The sequence below is a fragment of the Calcarisporiella thermophila genome, assembly GCF_041956535.1.
Source record: "Calcarisporiella thermophila strain CBS 279.70 unplaced genomic scaffold VTP21scaffold_29, whole genome shotgun sequence".
Classification (NCBI taxonomy): domain Eukaryota; kingdom Fungi; phylum Calcarisporiellomycota; class Calcarisporiellomycetes; order Calcarisporiellales; family Calcarisporiellaceae; genus Calcarisporiella; species Calcarisporiella thermophila.
Window position 1 is genome coordinate 134,546 of NW_027192219.1, and position 20,436 is coordinate 154,981.

The window sequence follows — 20,436 nt, forward strand, 5'->3', positions numbered from 1 at the left end:
TAAATGCCGATGTGTGCCAAAGATACCCAAATATTTTTTATATCCTCTCCACCATTCCATCTAAATATTTTTTATTTACAACGGTGATACTTTTATTTTTTAACAATATCTGACATCTATGAGGCCAACTCGTAAAAAGATTCGAGAACGTGTGCTTGAACTTTCAAGCAAGTGAGTATCCACACGTAAGATTGGAGCACTAGTGGGAATAAGCCGTGAAACTGCTAGAAGGATAATCAAAGAATGGAGCATCCCGAAATATCCTTCTATGAAGCCAAAATATGGTCGTCCACGTAGTCTAAGTGAATCAAATGAGAAATACATTTCTAAGGCGTCAACCGGAGAGTGTTCTAAGCTTGTCGACTTGCAGTAAGTTATCAAAGAAGAGCTGAAGAAGAGCTGAAGAAGAGCGTAACAAACAAAACTGTAAAAATGATGCTTAGAAGGCACGAAGTGAAGCCTCGACCAAAGCCTAGGAAGCCTTTGCTGCTCCCGCGCCATTTTAAAGCTCGATTCAAATTCGCAGCTCAACTTGTTGGGTGGGATTTTAAGACCATATAAACCATAATATTCTTGGATGAAACCATAGTGCCCTTTTTACAGACCACTGGGAAGGAATACACATACGTAAAGAAGGGGCAACCTCTGCGAGAGTGCAATATTATTCCAACCACGAAGCAGGGAAAAGAGGCAATCATGATATGGGGCTGCTTCACCTCGCAAGGAGTGGGGCTTCTACTTCGTGTAGAAGGTGAAATAAATGCCAGGACATATCAGAACATTTTAGATGAAGGTTTTCTTGGAACACTCGAACGGTACGGGATAGACAAAGATAAGATCATTTTCCAACATGACAATGCCCCCCTCATATCGCCAAGTCAACTCAAGCATGGCTGCGAGATCGCAATATAAGAGTATTAGAATGGCCTGCTCAGTTACCAGATTTAAATCCCATAGAGAACGCGTGGAGCCTCTTGAAGAGGAGGCTTCGAGATTATTCTACTCGGCAAAAGGATAGGGAAGAGCTCTGGGAACGAATCAAATATACGTGGGAGAATATAGATAAGGCTTATATTGATAACTTATACGAGAGTATGTTGAGGAGACTCCGAGCTGTTTATAAAGCTAGAGAAGGATACACGAAGTATTGAAATATTTTTGTGAAATAACGATCTCTTCAATTTTATCATGAAGGTCATTTTTCCCGAGCATCAATATTAATACCCGTGGTTTCTTAGAAAACGCATATATAACCGGGATAGCGGGTGGAACAGCATATAGTGTAGATCCTCCAGTGTTTGATAATAAAGGCGCTTGTATAATATTCCATCCATCCAGGAGAATTGAGCATCCAAAGAAATATTGTTAAAACACTGTGGCACAATTTTCCCTACTTATATATTTCATGAAAATTTGCAATATTCCGAGATTATACTTATGCCCAAATTCCTTTTTGATGTTACCCCGTATTATTAGATATAATTACCATAAAATGACGCGTTCAATGCCTCTTCTCATCACCGATTTTGACCGCACCATCACCCAAGAAGATACCATTTCCATCTTGGCACAGTATGCTTACAAATCTCGTGGGGAAGAATTTTCTCTCACCCCCCCTACTACATCTCTCGTGTCACAACACCAAAACGATCTCGTTCCTTGGTGGAAAATTGTTAAAGATTATGTAGAGGATTTGGAGAAAAACGTGCCTCCACAGTCAGATGATCTGGACGCAGTATTGGATTTTACTCACGAAGTGGAACATCGATCACTTTCTCGAATCGAGGCTGCAAAAATATTTCGCTCACTTACGCCAAGCTCTCTTTATAACGAGGCTATGTCGCTTCCTTTACAACCTCATGTCCTAGACGTGCTTTCCCATCCGTCTTTGACCTCGCTTACTTACATAATTTCGGTAAATTGGTCTAGAGATTGGATTCAGGGTGCAACACGTGGCTCTGTCCCAAAAGACAGAATAATAAGCAATGACTTAGAGATGCAAGGAAACACGACAACAGGTATGGTAATAAGGCGATGTGTTACTGGCGCAGATAAGCGTAAAGAAATGCGAAAAATTAGGGAAAAGGAGAAGAAACCGATCATATACGTTGGTGACTCGGTTACGGATTTGGGGTGTTTAGGTAAACTGATATACTCGATATCAAATAGTCAGCGCATCCCCTTACAGATAATGGTATCTTGCTTTTGAATACAACAGTGGATGCCGATGTAGGTTTTGTTTTTGGTGACAGCACCTCCCTACTCACCCAGATCCGCAGGCTCAAGATAGAGCTCTTAAGATCTCCTCCCCCTCCTCTCGATGCACTGTTAGGGGCCAATCCAGGGTTTCATATATCACCTGTACTCTACAAAGTTACATCGTGGAAAGAAATTGGCAAATGGCTAGAGTTTGATCTCTAGTGTTACCAAGTTGATGTGTGGAGAACCGTGTATATTAAAATTTTAGAAGACATAACAGAGGCTTCGTATTATTTGCCAAACAAAATGGGATGTAACAGTAAAGCTTGCAATGAAATTGCAATTCTATCGCCGTCACTCTATTTTTCGCCTCCATACAACTCTCTAATTCAAGACTAGCAACGAAAGGAAATATAAATTAGGGTTTGGCCATCTTTCATAATCAATCCATCAATCACATGTATCGAAAATTGCAATTTGCTTCACTTTGCAATCCTAACACTTGGACTTTTTCCAATCAGCGACTTTCTAACTTGTTTACTGTAATATATATTATGCAAGTCCTTCATATCAACGTGGGGGATCATGGTGTATACAAATTGGCTTTTAAGAATTATAGTGGAAACCTCTTTTCTGAGTTAAATCGGGGAACAAGATTGGTAAGCAGAAGGATGAGGGGCTGTATGTCTAAACACCAAGCTTTTATGTCTGAAAACAGCCCCATTGCATGAATCTCTAGGCGTTCCCCAATATACGAATGCTTCGCACCTGTGAAGGCACTCGAAATTTCATTCCCAATTCGTAGTTTCGAATACCAGTCACAATTTTCTTAAGGATCCAATTGTTCGCCCTTCTAAATTTTGTCCACTTTTAATACAAAAAAAAAATATAAAAATTGCTTATGCCATGACCATCCCACTATCCGGCAATTTGTCGGATACTAATCCTATGCCCACCGCTAAACAAAAGAGGCGCCCTCTCGTTCACCGGGTTCCTATTCCTTCCCATAATCCCGAGAGCATAATGGGAATACACGGGCTTTTTTCCGATGCGGACAGTGTAGAAACCACAGGACTACCACTTTGGACCAATGATGACGTTAGAGACGTGAGGAAAGGATTCGAGATGGAACTAAGCACCCTTTTAAAATCCGAGAGTGCAGAAGCCGAAGTCAAAGGAAAGGAAAAAGAGATAGAGAAGGAAGATTTGGACACCGCTTCGAAGAAGGAAAAGGAAGATTATCTCCCGGATCCAGAGGAGATGAAGGATAAAGTGGTGCGGATCGGGCGTGACTATTCGCTGGGCGAGCAGACGCGCTTTTTAACTGATCTACCAAAAGAACTGGAGTGCAAAGTGAGTATTGACTAGGCAAAGGCCAAATATGGTTTCTCTCATTAATTTAATGGTTGCTTCAGGTAAATAGAGAAATGTTCGAAAATACGATCCACAGAATAAATGCCCAGTTGAAACATGCTGAGAGTTTGATTTACAACAGCTGTGACAATCTCTTGGGCTGTTTAACTATTTACCTCTGGACTCTAGTAATCCCATCGCATTATCAAAAGGTAAATCGTCTACCCATTTTCACGAGCTCAGATTGGATGGCTAATAGTTAGAGGACGTTTAGGCCATGAAAAAGCTCAGCAAGATTATACAAGAGGAAAACCGAGTTTATAATAAGCTGGGGCTCCACATTCGCGATCCCATACAGTGTGCTTATTTATTTGTAAGTCCCGGATACTTTCTCAATGCATACACTGGCACTAATGATGCTTTACTCTAGTTGGAGATTGACCTTATTTGAACCTGCTATATTAGACCCCAGGACATAGAACAGCATTTTCAATGTTATTCCCCTATCTGAATTACTTTTTGCTTTTTTCATACATTATATGGCTTTCTCTATGATCTTTGTTTACCTTGTATTCATATGTACTAATTCTAAGCACCTCGATATTTTTATTCGTTTATTTTATTTTCCAAAAAATGTTGGGTTTGCTCCAAAAACAAACCTTTTAAGCCCCTTTACTCTTCAGATGCTTATGCTGCTCTTGTTCTCCGCTGGACTTTTTTGGGACTTTCCTCCTCCCCTTGACCCCTCCATTTTCTTAACCCGTATACATCATTGGTTTGTTAATATTTCATGCTCCTCAGACCACGCTATAGCTTACTGTAACCTCCATTCTCGATTTTTTTTTCCTCCCTCTTTTCTTACAAAAGTATTTAGGTGTGAAAAATCCCGTTCATATTAAACAATATGCCTGAATGCTTAATTTAACATCACAGCTCTACTGTTGAGCTTAATGAAATTGGATCAAATAGCTTTTGGGAATTTTTGGAATAGAGTGCAGCGGAGGGCATTATGGGGTGGAAAAAAAAAAGCACTTTAATTGAAATGGTATCGTGTAGTTTTGAGTCGGATTTTAATAAGCGTTTCAAATTATGGTCAGAATTAACAGTTAAGAAAACTGCGCCCCTTACATTATGAAATCAGATTCATCAATGACTCTTTCAAACTTAAAATATGGACCGACCTTATAAACGCATAGCCTATAATGACGAAAAACCGATAGAGGAGCAGGCAGAATTTATTGACGATCAAGGTACCTTTTCTTTCAGGTTTCTTCTTTGTATGAAATTAATCAGTTGTTTCCAGAGCAAGATCGATTAATTGAAGAGCTACGGCAACAAAACGAGAAATCGAATCGGTTCTTTAGAGTAAGGAATCATGCATTAATGCTGCATTTAAACCCCCATCTCTGACCATTAGTTTTGTAGTCTGCCCTCAGCATCATATCATTTTGCATCGCAGGATGGTAACTTTTTCATCCTATTTGTTTTGAATATTAGTGCAAATACGCTAATGTAATTCATAGGCATCTTCTCTTGATTCGTTCTGCTCTATTTTCCAATCCTGTATTGCCTCTTCCTATATCCCCGCCCATGGAAACTCGTAACTGGTTCCCTATCTCTTCCGCTCTTCTCTCAATTCTCTCCCAAGTTCTACTTACTGTTGCTCTCTGGGAGGAAGGCCGGTCTGCTAGTGAACGTCTATCTCTATCTGCCACTCGTGTTCAAGAGGAGGAGCGTGCTGGCCGATTAGCTACTGGTGCCAAGTCTCGAGCTAATGCAGCTGTCCTTGCCGCTCTGGGCTTGGCAGTGTTGCCTGTCATGTTGACTTTTGCAGTAGCAGACGGGATCGAGTTAGGCTTCTGGATGATCCCCTCTATAGTGGTTGCGCTGAATTTAGTAGCAATAAAAACAATGCGTGAAGGGGACAGTGGGATCATCGAGCTAGAGAGAGCCAAGTATAAATATAAAGGTGCTTAATTCAATATTTCCATTGCCTTTTTCATCGCTACCTGTATCTTATTTCCTCATGTTCTATAAGAATATCCATTTTCACACATATCCAAAGAGCAAGAGTGACTTAAAATGTTGTTCACGAATCAGAGGGGGAGTTAGAGAAATCGTTTTAAATTAGTTCTTAAATCAGAGCTGATACAAATGATGTAAAAATTTCATCCGAATTCCGCCGAGAAGACAAATGAAAACAAAATATTCAGAACCATCTTCTTCGATTTCCACCCCTTTCTCCCTGCTCTTCTTTTTGTACGTAACCCTATAGAACTAAAATCTATATAGCCGCCTCCTCGACATATACCACCGAATCTAATGAGACTTTTCACGTAAGCTATCCCATTCTTGGTTGCATTTCATTTTCAGTTGAATTAAACTGTGGTTCTCTAGGACAACTCACAAGTTCAACTACTCATGGCAGCAAGTTAGCGCCGCTAATTGGCGCAAATACCCCAACGAAGATTGCCCCCATGTGGTCTCAGTCGATGTTCTTGACCGAAGAGTTGACCCAGAGACAGGCATCATGGTAACGGAGCGTCTGCTTACGATTGAGCAGAATGCACCGGCCTTTATCCGTCGGATCCTTGGTCAGGACGTTACTGTTCAATATTGCCACGAAATCTCCATCCTAGATCCTCGCAACAAAACACTGTCAATGAAAAGTCGTAATCTTTCTTGGCAAAATGTGATGACCGTTGAGGAGCGTATTACCTATAAAGGTGAAGGCGACCAAACCGTCTTCACTCAGGAGGCTGAAATCAATGCATCGAACGCATTTAGCAGGGTGAAGGAATACATAGAAGATTTCTGCGTAAAGCGGTTCAGTGATAATGCAGCTAAGGGTCGTGATGCCTTCGAAAGAGTTCTGGTTAGCCTGACGGGCGAGAGACAAGGACTGGCGGTGTAAACAAGACAGTTTATTTTCTTTAGAGTCGACTCCAAAACCACCGTTATTATTTCCTCCCTTTCTCTTGGTATACCCAAGCTCATAACATCTCGTCTCGTTCTCCTATAGAGATTTTTTTTTTGGTGCATGTTTTAGGCTTATTTCCGCCCATGCTAAAAATACGCTCAGCTTTTTTTTTGCTGACCGTCTGCTGTATATAGATTTCCCCTCTCTTTCGCTTTGCGCTTGCCCTATTATTTGTCGTTTTTCTGCTCTTTCTTAAGAACATCCTTATATCTTTTTATCATTATACAATATGTTTTTTTTGTATGTACTTATGAAGTTGACTAAAATAATATATTTTTACGAATTATTTTACAAAAAGAAATTTATTATATTCCTCGATAGAGTAAGTGGAAAGGATTAAAAAAGGGAGGCAACCAACAACAATATGGCCATAACATGAATATCAACAGCTCAAACAGTATGATTCTATATCTTTAGACTTGAGGTCATGCTATTCTTCGTGCCGATATCCCAATCTAACCTTTGCTTTTGCAACTGTTTCCGCCGCATAGACAACAAAAATTGAGCCCGCTCTAATTTCCGTTTCTTTGCGACGGGGCTGTCCCCCTCATTTCGCGATGGCGAGTTATCCGATTTGCACTCCACAATCCAAGTAGGACATGTGCTCACCATCTTTTCAGAGAATTCAGTCGTAGCCTCCTTGTTTTCGAGCTTGAGCCGCTTCTTATCCTCCCCATTCCCAACCCTCTTTGATTCCTCGCTCTGTTTATCGGATCCAACAAGGCGGGTCGCTTTTGTGTCGTGAATTGGCGATGATACTTGCTTATTCGCACTTATTAGGGAGCTATTCTTTGTTGGCGTCCCACCATTCATCGAGCTCGATGAAGCGGTGTCATGAATATGGTTGGGTCCATTATTTGGACTTGCAGCCATGTTGACCAGCACCTTGCTCTCAGCTGAACCCGATGAAGGCTTTCTATTCACTTTCGCGACTTCATTTTTTTGCGCATCTCCCTGCAGTGCTGTGTGCGCCTCATCCTCTCGTAAATAAAAGAGGATGTATGCCTGCTGTGAGAGAACCGTTTTGAGGCTGACCTGCTGAACAGATTCATCATCCATCTCGTACCATTTGCCACTGGGACTTTTGACGTAGCAATAGTAATGGCCTAAGCGACATGAAGATCCTTGATGAACTAATACAGCGTATAGCTTGTAACGGAGAGAGCCTGCCGACTAAGCAATTATTGAAATATAGGTCAGCTTGAAATTAAACAAGCATCAAATATGCATCCAGAATTACCATCTTCTCGCTCATGTAGGGTGATATATCAATTTCTTCATCATAGACAACCTGCTTTCCCACCTTACCAGGATATCCAAATCGTGGGTCAAATGCAAATCTTTTCAACTGCACCGTCAGAGCCATCGGGGCTCGATGTATCGACATACGCTTTAGCGCATCAACGCGAACCTTGCATTTTTCGCATTGATATTGATTTGCCTTTGTGAGGCGGTCTGGCCGAGTAAAGGTCTGGAATGCACCCATGAGTGTAGAATGCACGTCAAGGCTGATATCAAGCATCGGTTCAAACGTGTTGGATTTGTGGCGGCAACGAAGGCATTCAACTTGACTCCGGAGATAGCCTCCAAATATTTGATGAATCAGCGTAGTCTCTTTAAGGCGGGGTTCAAGGGTACTGCTTACAGGAACCATCGAGTAAGTGTCGAAGCTCCAAGAAAATTAAAAATATCTTCCAAACCTCTTAAATGGTAGTAGGCAGCTACGCTGGATAGCATCCACAACATATCGCATGAATTCATGAGCATCTTCCTGGCGGCCCCTACGCATGTGTTTAGCAATGTCTATTTACGAAAAGGGGGGATTAGGAAGACGAAAACATAAGAGAGATCCTGACAATCTGCTAACGTTTTAGGCGGGAAACGACTCCATCAGGCGCCATAGCCCGTGTTCCTCCATTTCCTCGCGAAAAGCAGCTAGTGACATGATGTTGCATAGTACAGAGCATGCAAAAATCACCCTTCCTCATAATCGAACCTAGAACAAAGTGAATTTCTCAAAAAAGAGGAATCGGGAAAAATATTAAATGTCTCCTACAAGTTTTCCGATGCTCATGGAATAACAAAAAATTGGCAAATGGAGGGGTATAAGTCAGACATTGTAATACAGAATTAAGGAAGCATGTGTTTCCAAGATTATGAAGGCCAGTTCCGATAGGAAGTTGCTTTTCCCAGCGTGAGCAGAGGCGGTGTTTTGAGAAAAGTGATTTCTTTGTCCATCTAAATCCATCTTCATCTTCCTCCCATTCTACTACCATAAAAACTCCCTCGTCAACAACTTTCATGGAATAAAATCTGAATGTTGATTCCATACCAATGTTCTTAGCACCACTGTCTTTTACTTGCTTCGGCGAATCAGTGTTAAGGCTTGGCTGTGGTTGCGGGCGAGCCTTCTTGAACTTACTGTGTTTTAACAAAGAAGAGGTTTTACGTAAGAAAGATTCAGATTGATCGGCGGTATATTGTCGTTTCAGGGCGACCATATTCAGGATGGAAGTGGGAAAATTATATGGAATATACAAGAATAAGGAGTGCTATACGAACAGGAGATAATAAAAGTATGGACCCACTGATTTGTTTACACAGAAACACGGTCACATATTTTATTGATAAAGAATGATGAAATCCAGATCAAATTCAACTTTAAATATGAGATATGTTCAAACACAAATAAATATACAGATTACTCCACCTTTTCCTGAGAGTAACCCATTTCAACCGCAAATGCCACAGATAATTTGGCAAACTCCTTCATATGGTTGAAACTCAAACGATCCATAGTATCGCTGGTGCTATGGATATATGGATCCGAGTCCTCAAATTTCGACTCGAAGGCGAATGCACTTGCATATCCAACCTTAGCCCATGATCCATGATCGCTACATGCGTATCCGCACGTCGTGTCGCGCCAGGGAATTGCTGCGTATGCCTCAATTAGACGTTTGATTAGACTTGTCAATTCCTTGTCAGTGTAGTCATTTACAACTCCAAACGACTCCTGTTTGCCAACCCATCCTGTCATGTCATTCTGCAGCATCCCTGCGACTCTCTTGCTGGATTTACGATATGCCCGTGAAACTGCTTGTGAGCCAAGAAGACCTGCCTCCTCTGCAGAGTACCAATGGAATTCTACGGTACGCTCTGGAGCGAAGCCGGCTTCAACTAAAACTCGAAATGCTTCCAAAGTCGTTACCGTTCCACTGCCATCATCATCTGCTCCTGGAGCACGGCCCTGGCTTGGGAACCACATATTCACAGAGTCCTGATGTGCCCCCACAATCACAATTTCTTCCGAGGCGTTATGAGAAGTCCCTGGGAACTGAGCAATAATCGAAAACTGATCCCATTCGTGTTCAAATTTCGCAACAGTGACGTTCGTAGGACCCGCTTCAGCAATCTCTTTGACTTGGCTGTAAAGCCAGGCAGCAGATTGTGCCCCATACTTGGATTTATAATACCGGTTATGGAACGAGGAGAATTTAGTAAGGGCCAGTTTCATGCCATCGATTGCAAGATTATTGATGAGACTTTTAACCTCGTCCTTATGCGATGCTTCCTTTGGAATAACTAGTAGATAAAGTTGTTAATAATATATACAAAATATACGAACGAACCATTTATCTACCTGGGCGTTCGATGCTGAAGAGCTGAGGATTAAAATCCTAATATAGATTATAGGAGAGAAATAATTGTATAAAATCTCAAGAAAAATCGACTCATGAATAGGGCACAATCATACTTGGGAATCTGTCACATCCATGAACTTTTTTCCGCGAATTCTTAAGAATTGTATTTGGAGCTCTGTCATCCAGACAGGAGGCGAATCCTCACTAGTGGAAATCAACCGCAATCCAAAATCTTTCGCGCCCAACTGGAACGGCCTCTGAATGGTGAGGCCCCATGGAAGCGCGACTACATTAGAGAAGAGAAAGAGCGCACTCAAGCTGGCTAGAAGTTTGACCATATTTTTGGTGATTTAGAAGAGAACAAAGCTGAAGCGTTATCCGTGGCAAAACGCGGAAGTTAAATTTTACAATTATTAACCATGTGATGTGGGCTTAGAATGCATTAATTGTGCAATTCCTCATAAATGTTAACTTGTTCAACCAATTCAAAATACCTTTAACTCACCTTTTTAGCGTGCAAACGGTGCTAATCATTATAAGAACGCCAAAGATTTTCATTTAACATAAAATTTTTTTATTATTAGAGAAGTTCTATAGAAAATAAGTTGACATTAACCAGGCTTTTTTTGAGACGACTTTAACCATTATTTGCTGCTGCTTTCTAAAATGGAGAGCTGGCCCAGCTATCAATTAAAATCTTCTCTGTTAAAAGCGTTTAACTGAAAACTGGTCTCTTTCCATTTCATTTAGCACTTGTCAACTATATGCTTATTAATCAAAACGATTGATCAACATAATTAATCATTCGAATATTTTCCAAAATATTTCTAATTGAAGGTATAAAACAAAATCCTATCATCATTGTTTTATTTAATGTGACAGGTAATCAACCCTTTATGGATATACATTAGCTGCCCTAGCTGTGTAAATACAATACAACTGGATAATTATATGATATATATTTTTTTTCTACGCCACAACCGACCTGATATCGGGATTATGCGTTTTTAATTAGTTGGTATAGTGAAGGGTTGAGTGTCTCAAAGACAAAATCATATATATTTATGGTAATAGAATCAATTGCTTCAAACTAACTCTTAGACTATATATATTGAAGTTTATCATTTTTCTTTTCTCAATAGTTTGAAACATGTGTTGGAAAAAGAAGATGATATCGTATAGCTATTAGACATTTCAAAATGCTGTGACTTGGAATTAGGAAATTGGAAACAATTTAATTATCTACTGGTCGAAACACTGTAAACAAAGCATTTTGAGCTCTTCATTTTCAATTGAAGACCTTTATATCATCATGAGACCGCTAACAGAGGAAGAAACCAAAGTTTTTTTCGAAAAACTGGCCAAATAGTAAGTTATTTATGATGTCGATGATATTAATTTCATTGTTTTCACCGATTATTTGGATCTCTATTCAGTATTGGCCGCAACATTACCCATCTGATTGATCGGCCAGATGAACCGTATTGCTTCAGACTGCATCGTGATAGGATTTATTATGTCAGGTATACTAAATCATACCCCCTTTTAATCAGCTCATTTGTCACCTTTGTGTGTGCATAGTGAGGCCGTCATGAGAAAAGCAACCAGCGTATCAAGAGATCATCTTGCTTCTCTAGGTACATGCTTCGGTAAATTCACGAAAACCGGAAAATTTAGACTTCATATTACCTGCCTGGATTATATCGCACAATATGCGAAGGTAGTTATAAAAGTACAAGTGGGATACATTTCAAAACTAACTCTTCCTGATTTAGTACAAAGTATGGATCAAACCAAACGGAGAAATGCCCTACCTCTATGGGAATCATGTTGTCAAAGCTCATCTCGGTCGCATCACAGAAGATACTCCTGAGCATCAAGGTGTTATTATCTATTCTATGGCCGACATTCCGCTTGGGTTCGGCGTTACCGCCCGCTCAACCGCCGAAATTCGAAGACTAGAGCCCACTGCCATTATTGCATTCCATCAGGCTGATATTGGGGAGTATCTGCGTGATGAGGATACATTGTTTTAATTTTCAACTTTTGTGGTTCACTATACAAGCCGAACGGATCCACTAATATCTTTGCAATCTATTTACACTTTACGTAACTTTATGCCTTCTCCGTTGTTTATTGTCAATTTCTTGTAACTGTCTTGCTATTACAATACCATTTCCGTGACTTCAGACATTCGAATTTCGAATAGAGGGTTTGATAAAATACAATAGAATTATTTATTCAAAAACGAAGAGAGGAAAATAAGATGCGAGGAGACATACTATATACAAAACTTCAAACGACTTGCAATGAACATATTCAATATGACAAACACAAATAGCTCATCACATTTCTTGGGATTCAGCACCTTTCTTAGTCTTTGACTTCTGAGGCAAGAGCGAGGCGTGAATGTTGGGAAGGACACCACCTTGAGCAATGGTGACGTGGCCAAGAAGTTTGTTCAATTCCTCATCGTTGCGGATAGCAAGTTGCAAATGACGAGGGATGATACGAGTCTTCTTGTTGTCGCGGGCAGCATTACCCGCCAATTCGAGGATTTCAGCGGCAAGATACTATAACGGAAGAGTTTAATTCCAGTCCTTCGGAGAATCCATGATGATTAGTTTACCTCCAGGACCGCAGCCAAATACACAGGGGCACCAGCACCGACACGCTGAGCATAATTTCCATTACGAAGGTGACGATGGATACGACCAACCGGAAATTGGAGTCCGGCCTTCGCAGAACGTGAGCTTGCTGACTTTCCAGACGAGGCTTTTCCACCGGATTTACCACCAGATTTACCGCCCGACATTTTAGCAGAATTATATCAATGTAGTATGAGAAAAAATTGTGTAAAATACTAGAGTCATGCTCTTTGGCTGTGTCCCTTTTATAGTTCTTGCACTTTCTACTAATTTTTTGAATTTTTTTTTTTTTAGATCACACGAAAAAATTTCGCGTTTTCGCGTAAAACAGTCACAAAAATCTCGCAAAGACAGGTAAAAGAAAAAATTATCAAGATAAATGCTTTCAAATGCAAGAACTATAAAAGGACAGTAATCTCATCAAGTTTTCCATTTATCTTAATTCTATTTATTGGGTATATCCTATCTATCGGTAAACGACACTTAAGAGCAATGGCCCCTAAATCTGCTGACAAACCTACTTCTACTGCATCGACGGCCGGAAAGGCTCCTGTTAAGACCTCTACATCCACTGGCAAAAAGGCCAAAAGTGAAGGAGGGAAAGTCAAGAGGAGAGTGCGCAAAGAAACTTATCACTCCTATATTTATAAGGTGCTGAAGCAAGTCCACCCTGACACTGGTATCTCAAACAAGGTGCGTAAATAAATTCATACGATAATGACAAAACCCTAACTTGTACTATAGGCCATGTCAATTATGAACAGTTTCGTTGCTGATATTTTTGAGCGAGTTGCTACGGAGGCCTCGAAACTCGCAGCTTATAACAAACGTTCAACCATTTCAAGTCGAGAAATTCAAACTGCGGTGCGTTTGATCTTACCTGGCGAATTGGCAAAGCATGCCGTGTCTGAGGGAACAAAAGCTGTGACCAAATACACCAGTTCCAAATAGCGCTTCAACCTCTCAATCCTTTTTAACAATATCTTCATGTATTAATACTACCAGAATCTTTACACTATATAAAAATTGTGCATTTTCCGTTATATTTATTGAATAAATTGATTCTTTTTTAAATCACGTAATTACGTTCAAAATTTCTGTGATATTCTTGTTTATCCTATTCAGCTGAGCCCTATTTTAAAACATCTATGTAAATACATTCCAGAATATTTTTTTAAAAAAATATGCAATTATTTATTAAATGAAACAATAATTTACAAAAAGAAGAATACAAAAGGCATAGCAGCTTAACCTCCGAAACCGTAGAGTGTGCGACCTTGGCGCTTGAGAGAATACACTACGTCGAGGGAAGTGACCGTCTTTCGCTTAGCATGCTCAGTGTAGGTGACGGCGTCACGGATTACGTTTTCGAGGAAAGTCTTCAGCACACCTCGAGTTTCCTCGTAAATGAGGCCAGAGATACGCTTTACACCACCACGGCGGGCAAGACGACGAATGGCCGGTTTGGTAATTCCTTGAATGTTGTCACGCAAAATCTTTCGATGGCGCTTCGCTCCTCCTTTTCCGAGTCCTTTACCACCTTTACCACGACCAGACATGTTTATGATAGAATTTAAAGAGATTGGCTAGAAAAACTGGGATCAGGAGATGTAGAAGTAAGATATTGAAAGAAGCTTGATTATTGTTAGAGTCAAATCCAAACACTAGCCAATTTATATAAAAACATATGAATAGCGAAAAAAACTATGCCAGCTCTGATTGGATGGCGAAATCATAGTTACTATATTTGGAGATCGCGTTTTCGCGCAATTTTTTTTAGGCAGCCGCCGTTCGTGTCGTCCCTGAGCCAGATATAAAAATGGGCGTGCGCTGCTGTTGCTTTCCAAAAATTCACTTTTGTTGTCTCCCAAATTCTTACAAATAACTCTCCACTCTCCCACAACTACAAATGGCCCGCACTAAACAAACTGCTCGCAAGTCAACCGGAGGAAAGGCTCCTCGTAAACAACTTGCTACTAAAGCTGCACGCAAATCCGCCCCCGCAACAGGTGGAGTTAAGAAGCCGCATCGCTACCGCCCTGGTACTGTCGCTCTTCGTGAGATTCGTCGCTACCAGAAGTCCACCGAACTTCTCATTAGAAAGCTCCCATTCCAACGTCTTGTAAGGGAAATCGCACAGGATTTCAAAACCGATCTCCGTTTCCAGTCTAGTGCAATTGGCGCAGTAAGTTTGGGATCTATTTAAATATGCTTTGTCCTATTACTAAGTTTCAATCACAGCTTCAAGAAGCGTCTGAAGCCTATCTTGTATCACTCTTTGAAGATACAAATCTTGCTGCCATTCACGCTAAGCGTGTAACGATTCAGCCAAAAGACATTCAAGTAAGTCATTATCAAGGATATTTTATCTGATAAAATGTTCACTGTAATTTTTCTATCTAGCTTGCTCGACGGTTGCGTGGTGAGCGCTCATAGATTTCACTAAGAGGGTGGATTGTCTTCTTCACATGCCACTCGCCAGATTTCTTCGAATTAGGAGCATATTGGTGGCATGTTTGCATTTGTTTTTTTTTTGTACATATTTTAGGCGTTCATGCTGTTTTTGAGTTTTCTGCGTTTTCACTATACGAAAAATAAATTAAAATATACTAATTCATCCGAGAACTTTGGAAAGGATATGAGAGAAATATTGAAATAAAAAGACGAGTAATGGTATTGAATCAATCTACAGCTTAACGACAACACGGTGACTTTATTAATTAAAGTATTTTTAGTAAAAATACACTGAAATTATCAATGAAAATGATACTCTATTTTTCGTCTAAAAATCTATATAAAAGAATTGAGTGACTTCATTGCCAAATCAACTGGGAATTGTATCAACCTATCTTGAAGTGGTGAAGTGTATAGGAGAGCTGAAAGTAAATAACTTGTTTAAAGTTTGTTGTAAGAATTGGTTCTATTTATATAGAAATCTTTCAGTTCGAATGGGTCAAATAAATTTATTGGTCAATGGCCGATCTTTATTATTGGAGATTCTATATTATAAAGAACTTAGACTTACTATGGGAGGGAGAATGATCTTTATTAAAAGTAACCAATTTTATTCTATCCTATTCAATAGCTAATAATGAAAAAAGGATAAAAAGAGAGTAGGCAAGAAAACTATCTAATTATCTACTTCTTGCGTCAGATAAAAAATCATCCTTCTTTTTTAACCGAGGATCTTTACTGAAAAGTCTCCTATACAAAGTTAAAGGCAGGGTAGACTTCTACGTCAAAATCACACAGATAATGCTCCTGGCCATTCTTGTAGAGAAGAATTGCTTGTACCGAGAAAGATACAGAATAAGAAGTATATATGGAAGAATTTCATTGACGCATTTTGCTGCATTTCGGAGGAGTTGTAAAGAAGCTTATAGCTCGATTCCTAGAGTATGTCCCGGGTCACATCTCTAGTATTGGTGCCGTCACCGAGAATCGAACTCAGCACACAGTGGTTTAGCTCCGGGGCTCTTAACCACTCTGCCATCCAAGAACGGCATAAAAAGTCATCTGAAAAAAAAATTATGAAAAAATTGCTATTTTGATAGTACTTTTAAAAAAAATTTCGAGAAGCCCGGCTAGCTCAATCGGTAGAGCGTGAGACTCTTAATCTCAAGGTTGTGGGTTCGACCCCCACGTTGGGCGCTTAATATTTTTATGGTTATCCTATTTTTGTTGCTGAATTACTTGACAAAAAACACAATTTCATTTTTCCAAAAGTGTACGGTGATATTTGAAGAGCATCATTCTATTTATTATTTCCGATATTTCATAGAATGAAAAAATTTCCATATATATACGTAAAAGAAATTGAAAGGGACAAGAAAAGGGGTTGCATAAACAAAGAAGCGGTTTATTTTTGTAAGAGCAAATGGAAAATTTAATTGGAGGTCTCCAAGAGTTTCGTGATTTTTCCAATGGCAATCGTCTTTCCTTCGTCGCGCAGTGTGAATCGCCCAAGCTGCGGATAGTCTTCAAAGGTTTCCACGCACACAGCTAAAGGTGTTTCCAAAACTACAATAGCTTTTTCTCCTCGTTTCAGGAACATAGGGGGTCGCTTGGATTTTCGGCCTGTCTTCTTATCAAGCTTGTGTAATAGGGTCGAGATAGTGACCTCCTCAACGCATGCGTGCACATGCAACACTGCGGAGTAACCTGAGGTGATAATATTTTTGTGGTCAAGGATCGCAAGTTGCGCCTCAAAGCGGGTAACTGTGTGCACAGGTTTGCGAGAATCGCACAACATGAATCCGACAGAAATATCTTCCTCTTCAATGCCCTTGATACGAAGCCGAACATTGTCTCCACAAATTCCCATATTAATTTCTTCTTCGAGTTCGTTATACACCGTCGTTACTTCACATTTAACCTACACCAAAAAATAGTTGTATTCGTTCAACAATTGAAATAAAATGGAACTAATTGCGACTGCAGGCTGAATTTTACCTTGTTGGGCATAATATATATGTACTGGCCTTTCTTCACCTTGCCTGATTCAACTTTCCCCACAACAATGGTTCCCATGTCTTTGTATTTCTCCATAATGGGCATCATTAGAGGAGCATTGATTTTACGATCAACCGCCTCCATGGCATCAAGGTACTCCAGCAGGGATGGGCCAGAGTACCACGGGCATGCTTCAGATGAAAGACGATCTTTGATGTTTGCGCCCGTAAAACCGGAAACGGGCATGAACACGACATCAGTTTTCAGGTTATAGCCGGTGGCTTTAAGGAATGGGGTAAGTTTCGAAACGCACTCATCATAACGCTCCTTCGACCAGTTAACAGTGGGGTCATCCATTTTGTTTACAACGACAATCAGTTTGTTAACGCCGGACGTTTTCGCCAGCACGGTATGCTCACGTGTCTGGCCACCACGCTCAAAACCGGTTTCAAACTCCCCTCGACGAGCGGAAATGACCTTTATCACCAATCAATTTCCCGTTAATAATGTGCAAATTGGTATGAAAATAGTATGGGACAAGTGACTTACAAGAATGCCAACATCTGCCTGGGAAGCTCCGGAGATCATGCTTGGCACATAATTTTTATGCCCGGGAGCATCCAAAATTGTGTATTTGCGCCGGTCCGTTTCAAAGTAAGCGCGCCCATATTCTACCGTCTTACCCTTGGCTCGCTCTTCTGGGTTAGTATCAAGAGCCCAAGAGAGATACCAACTTTCGCGATTCGCCTCGCGTGCTTCCTTCTCGAATTTTTCCAGTGTACGCTTATCCACCATACCAGTCAACACTAGAATATTTCCACCCATTGTCGATTTGCCAGCATCGACATGGCCCATGAACACAATATTGACATGCTCCTTTCCATACATTTCTTTTAGAAGTTCTTCGTCAACTTCTTCATCTTCTTCAGCAGCAGCAGTAGGAGCTGATGCTGTTTCAGTAGGCTGCTTCGGCGGTGGTGCAGATTTAGGCTCGTCTGCTTTAGTAGGCTCCGATTTGGGTTCGTTTGTTTTGGTGGGTTCGGGCTTAGCAGCCTCCGGCTCAGGTGGTTTCTCAGTCTTTGGTGCCGGTGGTTCTGAAGGCGCTCCAATTTTTAGGACCTTGGCAGGTGCATCCTGTGCCGGTGGATCAGAAGAGATCTTAAGGACACGAGCTATTCGATCAACATAGCAAATAATTAATTTCCTCTGCACGAAAATATCTCCAACTTGCATAATAAAGATATTCATTTCTCTAAATAATCTACTTACCAGGTGCTTCTGGTGCTGAGGACACGGGGGGAGCTTGTGCAGGGGGCTGAGCTGGCGCCTGTGAGAGCCAGCTGGGAACAAATGCTCTCGCATTCGGGTTGAAAGATGGGGCAGATGGATTGAGATTCATCTTGCCAAAGCGATTTGGTAGATTTTGCTGGTCGCTCATTATGGATTTCGACAAGTATATATGTATAAATGATCAAATATTAAATGAAAAATTAGAAGATAAATCGTAACTTCTAACTCTTCTTGGGTTCGATGATTGTTGAGATGCTTTATCTCCTTTTTGGTCCTTTACCTTCTATCTGTTTACAGCAGGTGATGTCATTCGTGGCTTGTATAATTATGATTTTTTCTCTTTGGCCACCGTAATCCGAAATATTTTCATTGTTAAAATGGATTCGACCGATATAATCGAACCACCTGAATTAGTTCCAATTGACTCATTAGAGGAAGTTCCTGAACTTATCCCAATTAAGGACGTTACAATATCCGAGCCTATTGCAGATGATATTGCCAAAATTCCCATCACAATTGTCACGGGATTCCTTGGATCAGGGAAATCGACATTATTAAATTACATTCTTACAGAGAAACATGAAAAGCGTATTGCTGTTATTCTAAATGAATTTGGAGACAGTAAGTGATGCTATATGATTCGTTCTCGGAATTTCAGCTAATCTATATTCAAACAGGCAGCGGTATAGACAAATCGATATCCGTTGGACAAAACGGTGCATTGTGCGAAGAATGGCTAGAATTGAAGAATGGTTGTATGTGCTGTTCCGTAAAGTAAGTATTTGTAAATCACCCTGACATCGCCATTTTTAGTTATATTTTCATTCCTTACACTATGATTCTCATAGAGATAATGGAGTGAAAGCCATTGAGAATTTGATGACGAAAAAAGGGAAATTTGACTATATCCTATTAGAAACAACTGGGCTTGCTGATCCAGGTGACATAATGATTGATTTTTAAATAGGTTATATGTCTATTTATTCTCTTGTATATATTTAGGTCCTATTGCTGAAATTTTTTGGATGGACGAAGGCCTTGGGAGTGAGATCTATCTTGATGGCATTATCACTGTAGTTGACGCAAAATATATCAGAGAATACATGACTGCTGATTCACAAGATATGAACGAGGCTGTACGCCAGATTGCCTGTGGGGATCGGATCATTATAAATAAAGTTGATCTGGTATCAGAGCAAGAAATCGAAAGAATCCAGGAGGATATTAGTAAGATTAACGGAGTAGCACAGATGATGAAGACAGAGAGGGCAAGAATATCTCTGGATTTCATCCTGGATATTAAGGCGTTTGATTTGAAGTCTACAGTAATTCAAACTACGGTAGAGCAATCATCTCACGAAAGCCACATCGCGGCAAGTTGATTTACATATTTCTTAGGGCTTATTATTGTTTCTAATTTAAGTTTATATTTCAGAACGTTCAAACTGTGTGCCTACGTATCCCCCATCCACCTTATCCTTCTCTTCATAAGATTGATCGTTGGATTCAAGTGTTATTGTGGGAACGTAAGATTCCCTACTCTCAGAATTCCGCTACTGACGGTGACACAGTAGTTCTTCGGTTGAAAGGTATTATAAAGCATGAAGATTCTGGTAAAAATCTTGCAACTGTAGTGATACAGGGTGTAAGAGAGCTTTATGACGTACAAGAAGTACAGAAAGATATCACCATAGAAGAAAGTAAAATTGTGTTAATTGGGCGAGGGTTGGAAAAGGAGCTGTTGCAAAAATCATTTGAAGAATGGACTGGAGTCAGTATACGATTGTAGTTTTAGTATACCGAACGTATTTATAAATTAATAAACTTTTGTTTATCAACAATTTTCGTCTTTTATTTTTCCTGTTATTTA

The 20,436-nt window shown here is 40.2% G+C and overlaps 13 protein-coding genes and 1 non-coding gene across 14 annotated transcripts; 9 read left to right on the forward strand and 5 right to left on the reverse strand.

The window, feature by feature from the left end:
- Positions 1–1,492: 1,492 nt before the first annotated feature.
- Positions 1,493–2,421, forward strand: VTP21DRAFT_6786 (uncharacterized protein; the record flags this gene model as incomplete). Its single annotated transcript, XM_069397454.1, has 2 exons — positions 1,493–2,141; positions 2,219–2,421. 2 exons carry the CDS (start codon positions 1,493–1,495, stop codon positions 2,419–2,421), a joined length of 852 nt encoding a protein of 283 aa, XP_069246602.1.
- Positions 2,422–3,105: 684 nt separating this feature from the next.
- Positions 3,106–3,982, forward strand: VTP21DRAFT_6787 (uncharacterized protein; the record flags this gene model as incomplete). The annotated part of the gene is made up of 3 exons (XM_069397455.1): positions 3,106–3,552; positions 3,615–3,764; positions 3,827–3,982. The coding sequence occupies 3 exons, from the start codon at positions 3,106–3,108 to the stop codon at positions 3,980–3,982; spliced, it is 753 nt and encodes a 250-aa protein (XP_069246603.1).
- Positions 3,983–4,723: 741 nt separating this feature from the next.
- Positions 4,724–5,529, forward strand: VTP21DRAFT_6788 (uncharacterized protein; the record flags this gene model as incomplete). Its single annotated transcript, XM_069397456.1, has 4 exons — positions 4,724–4,802; positions 4,856–4,917; positions 4,978–5,015; positions 5,076–5,529. The coding sequence occupies 4 exons, from the start codon at positions 4,724–4,726 to the stop codon at positions 5,527–5,529; spliced, it is 633 nt and encodes a 210-aa protein (XP_069246604.1).
- Positions 5,530–5,874: 345 nt separating this feature from the next.
- Positions 5,875–6,466, forward strand: VTP21DRAFT_6789 (uncharacterized protein; the record flags this gene model as incomplete). Its single annotated transcript, XM_069397457.1, has 2 exons — positions 5,875–5,888; positions 5,950–6,466. 2 exons carry the CDS (start codon positions 5,875–5,877, stop codon positions 6,464–6,466), a joined length of 531 nt encoding a protein of 176 aa, XP_069246605.1.
- Positions 6,467–6,937: 471 nt separating this feature from the next.
- On the reverse strand, positions 6,938–9,033 carry VTP21DRAFT_6790 (uncharacterized protein; the record flags this gene model as incomplete). The annotated part of the gene is made up of 6 exons (XM_069397459.1): positions 6,938–7,705; positions 7,773–8,169; positions 8,233–8,335; positions 8,400–8,528; positions 8,589–8,801; positions 8,865–9,033. The coding sequence occupies 6 exons, from the start codon at positions 9,031–9,033 to the stop codon at positions 6,938–6,940; spliced, it is 1,779 nt and encodes a 592-aa protein (XP_069246606.1).
- Positions 9,034–9,233: 200 nt separating this feature from the next.
- VTP21DRAFT_6791 (uncharacterized protein) lies at positions 9,234–10,514 on the reverse strand (the record flags this gene model as incomplete). The annotated part of the gene is made up of 3 exons (XM_069397460.1): positions 9,234–10,117; positions 10,176–10,212; positions 10,290–10,514. 3 exons carry the CDS (start codon positions 10,512–10,514, stop codon positions 9,234–9,236), a joined length of 1,146 nt encoding a protein of 381 aa, XP_069246607.1.
- Positions 10,515–11,488: 974 nt separating this feature from the next.
- VTP21DRAFT_6792 (uncharacterized protein) lies at positions 11,489–12,212 on the forward strand (the record flags this gene model as incomplete). Its single annotated transcript, XM_069397461.1, has 4 exons — positions 11,489–11,544; positions 11,613–11,699; positions 11,758–11,896; positions 11,952–12,212. The coding sequence occupies 4 exons, from the start codon at positions 11,489–11,491 to the stop codon at positions 12,210–12,212; spliced, it is 543 nt and encodes a 180-aa protein (XP_069246608.1).
- A 309-nt stretch (positions 12,213–12,521) lies between these two features.
- Positions 12,522–12,991, reverse strand: VTP21DRAFT_6793 (uncharacterized protein; the record flags this gene model as incomplete). Its single annotated transcript, XM_069397462.1, has 2 exons — positions 12,522–12,749; positions 12,806–12,991. 2 exons carry the CDS (start codon positions 12,989–12,991, stop codon positions 12,522–12,524), a joined length of 414 nt encoding a protein of 137 aa, XP_069246609.1.
- Positions 12,992–13,316: 325 nt separating this feature from the next.
- Positions 13,317–13,775, forward strand: VTP21DRAFT_6794 (uncharacterized protein; the record flags this gene model as incomplete). The annotated part of the gene is made up of 2 exons (XM_069397463.1): positions 13,317–13,517; positions 13,569–13,775. The coding sequence occupies 2 exons, from the start codon at positions 13,317–13,319 to the stop codon at positions 13,773–13,775; spliced, it is 408 nt and encodes a 135-aa protein (XP_069246610.1).
- A 296-nt stretch (positions 13,776–14,071) lies between these two features.
- Positions 14,072–14,383, reverse strand: VTP21DRAFT_6795 (uncharacterized protein; the record flags this gene model as incomplete). The annotated part of the gene is made up of 1 exon (XM_069397464.1): positions 14,072–14,383. The coding sequence occupies one exon, from the start codon at positions 14,381–14,383 to the stop codon at positions 14,072–14,074; it is 312 nt and encodes a 103-aa protein (XP_069246611.1).
- A 350-nt stretch (positions 14,384–14,733) lies between these two features.
- VTP21DRAFT_6796 (uncharacterized protein) lies at positions 14,734–15,260 on the forward strand (the record flags this gene model as incomplete). Its single annotated transcript, XM_069397465.1, has 3 exons — positions 14,734–15,009; positions 15,066–15,167; positions 15,228–15,260. 3 exons carry the CDS (start codon positions 14,734–14,736, stop codon positions 15,258–15,260), a joined length of 411 nt encoding a protein of 136 aa, XP_069246612.1.
- A 1,142-nt stretch (positions 15,261–16,402) lies between these two features.
- On the forward strand, positions 16,403–16,475 carry VTP21DRAFT_t308. The gene has a single exon. It is a non-coding gene; the product is annotated as a tRNA-Lys (tRNA).
- Positions 16,476–16,710: 235 nt separating this feature from the next.
- Positions 16,711–18,714, reverse strand: VTP21DRAFT_6797 (uncharacterized protein; the record flags this gene model as incomplete). Its single annotated transcript, XM_069397466.1, has 4 exons — positions 16,711–17,199; positions 17,277–17,753; positions 17,826–18,448; positions 18,546–18,714. 4 exons carry the CDS (start codon positions 18,712–18,714, stop codon positions 16,711–16,713), a joined length of 1,758 nt encoding a protein of 585 aa, XP_069246613.1.
- A 229-nt stretch (positions 18,715–18,943) lies between these two features.
- Positions 18,944–20,355, forward strand: VTP21DRAFT_6798 (uncharacterized protein; the record flags this gene model as incomplete). Its single annotated transcript, XM_069397467.1, has 5 exons — positions 18,944–19,187; positions 19,244–19,340; positions 19,415–19,506; positions 19,569–19,939; positions 20,002–20,355. The coding sequence occupies 5 exons, from the start codon at positions 18,944–18,946 to the stop codon at positions 20,353–20,355; spliced, it is 1,158 nt and encodes a 385-aa protein (XP_069246614.1).
- Between the last annotated feature and the right edge of the window lie 81 nt (positions 20,356–20,436).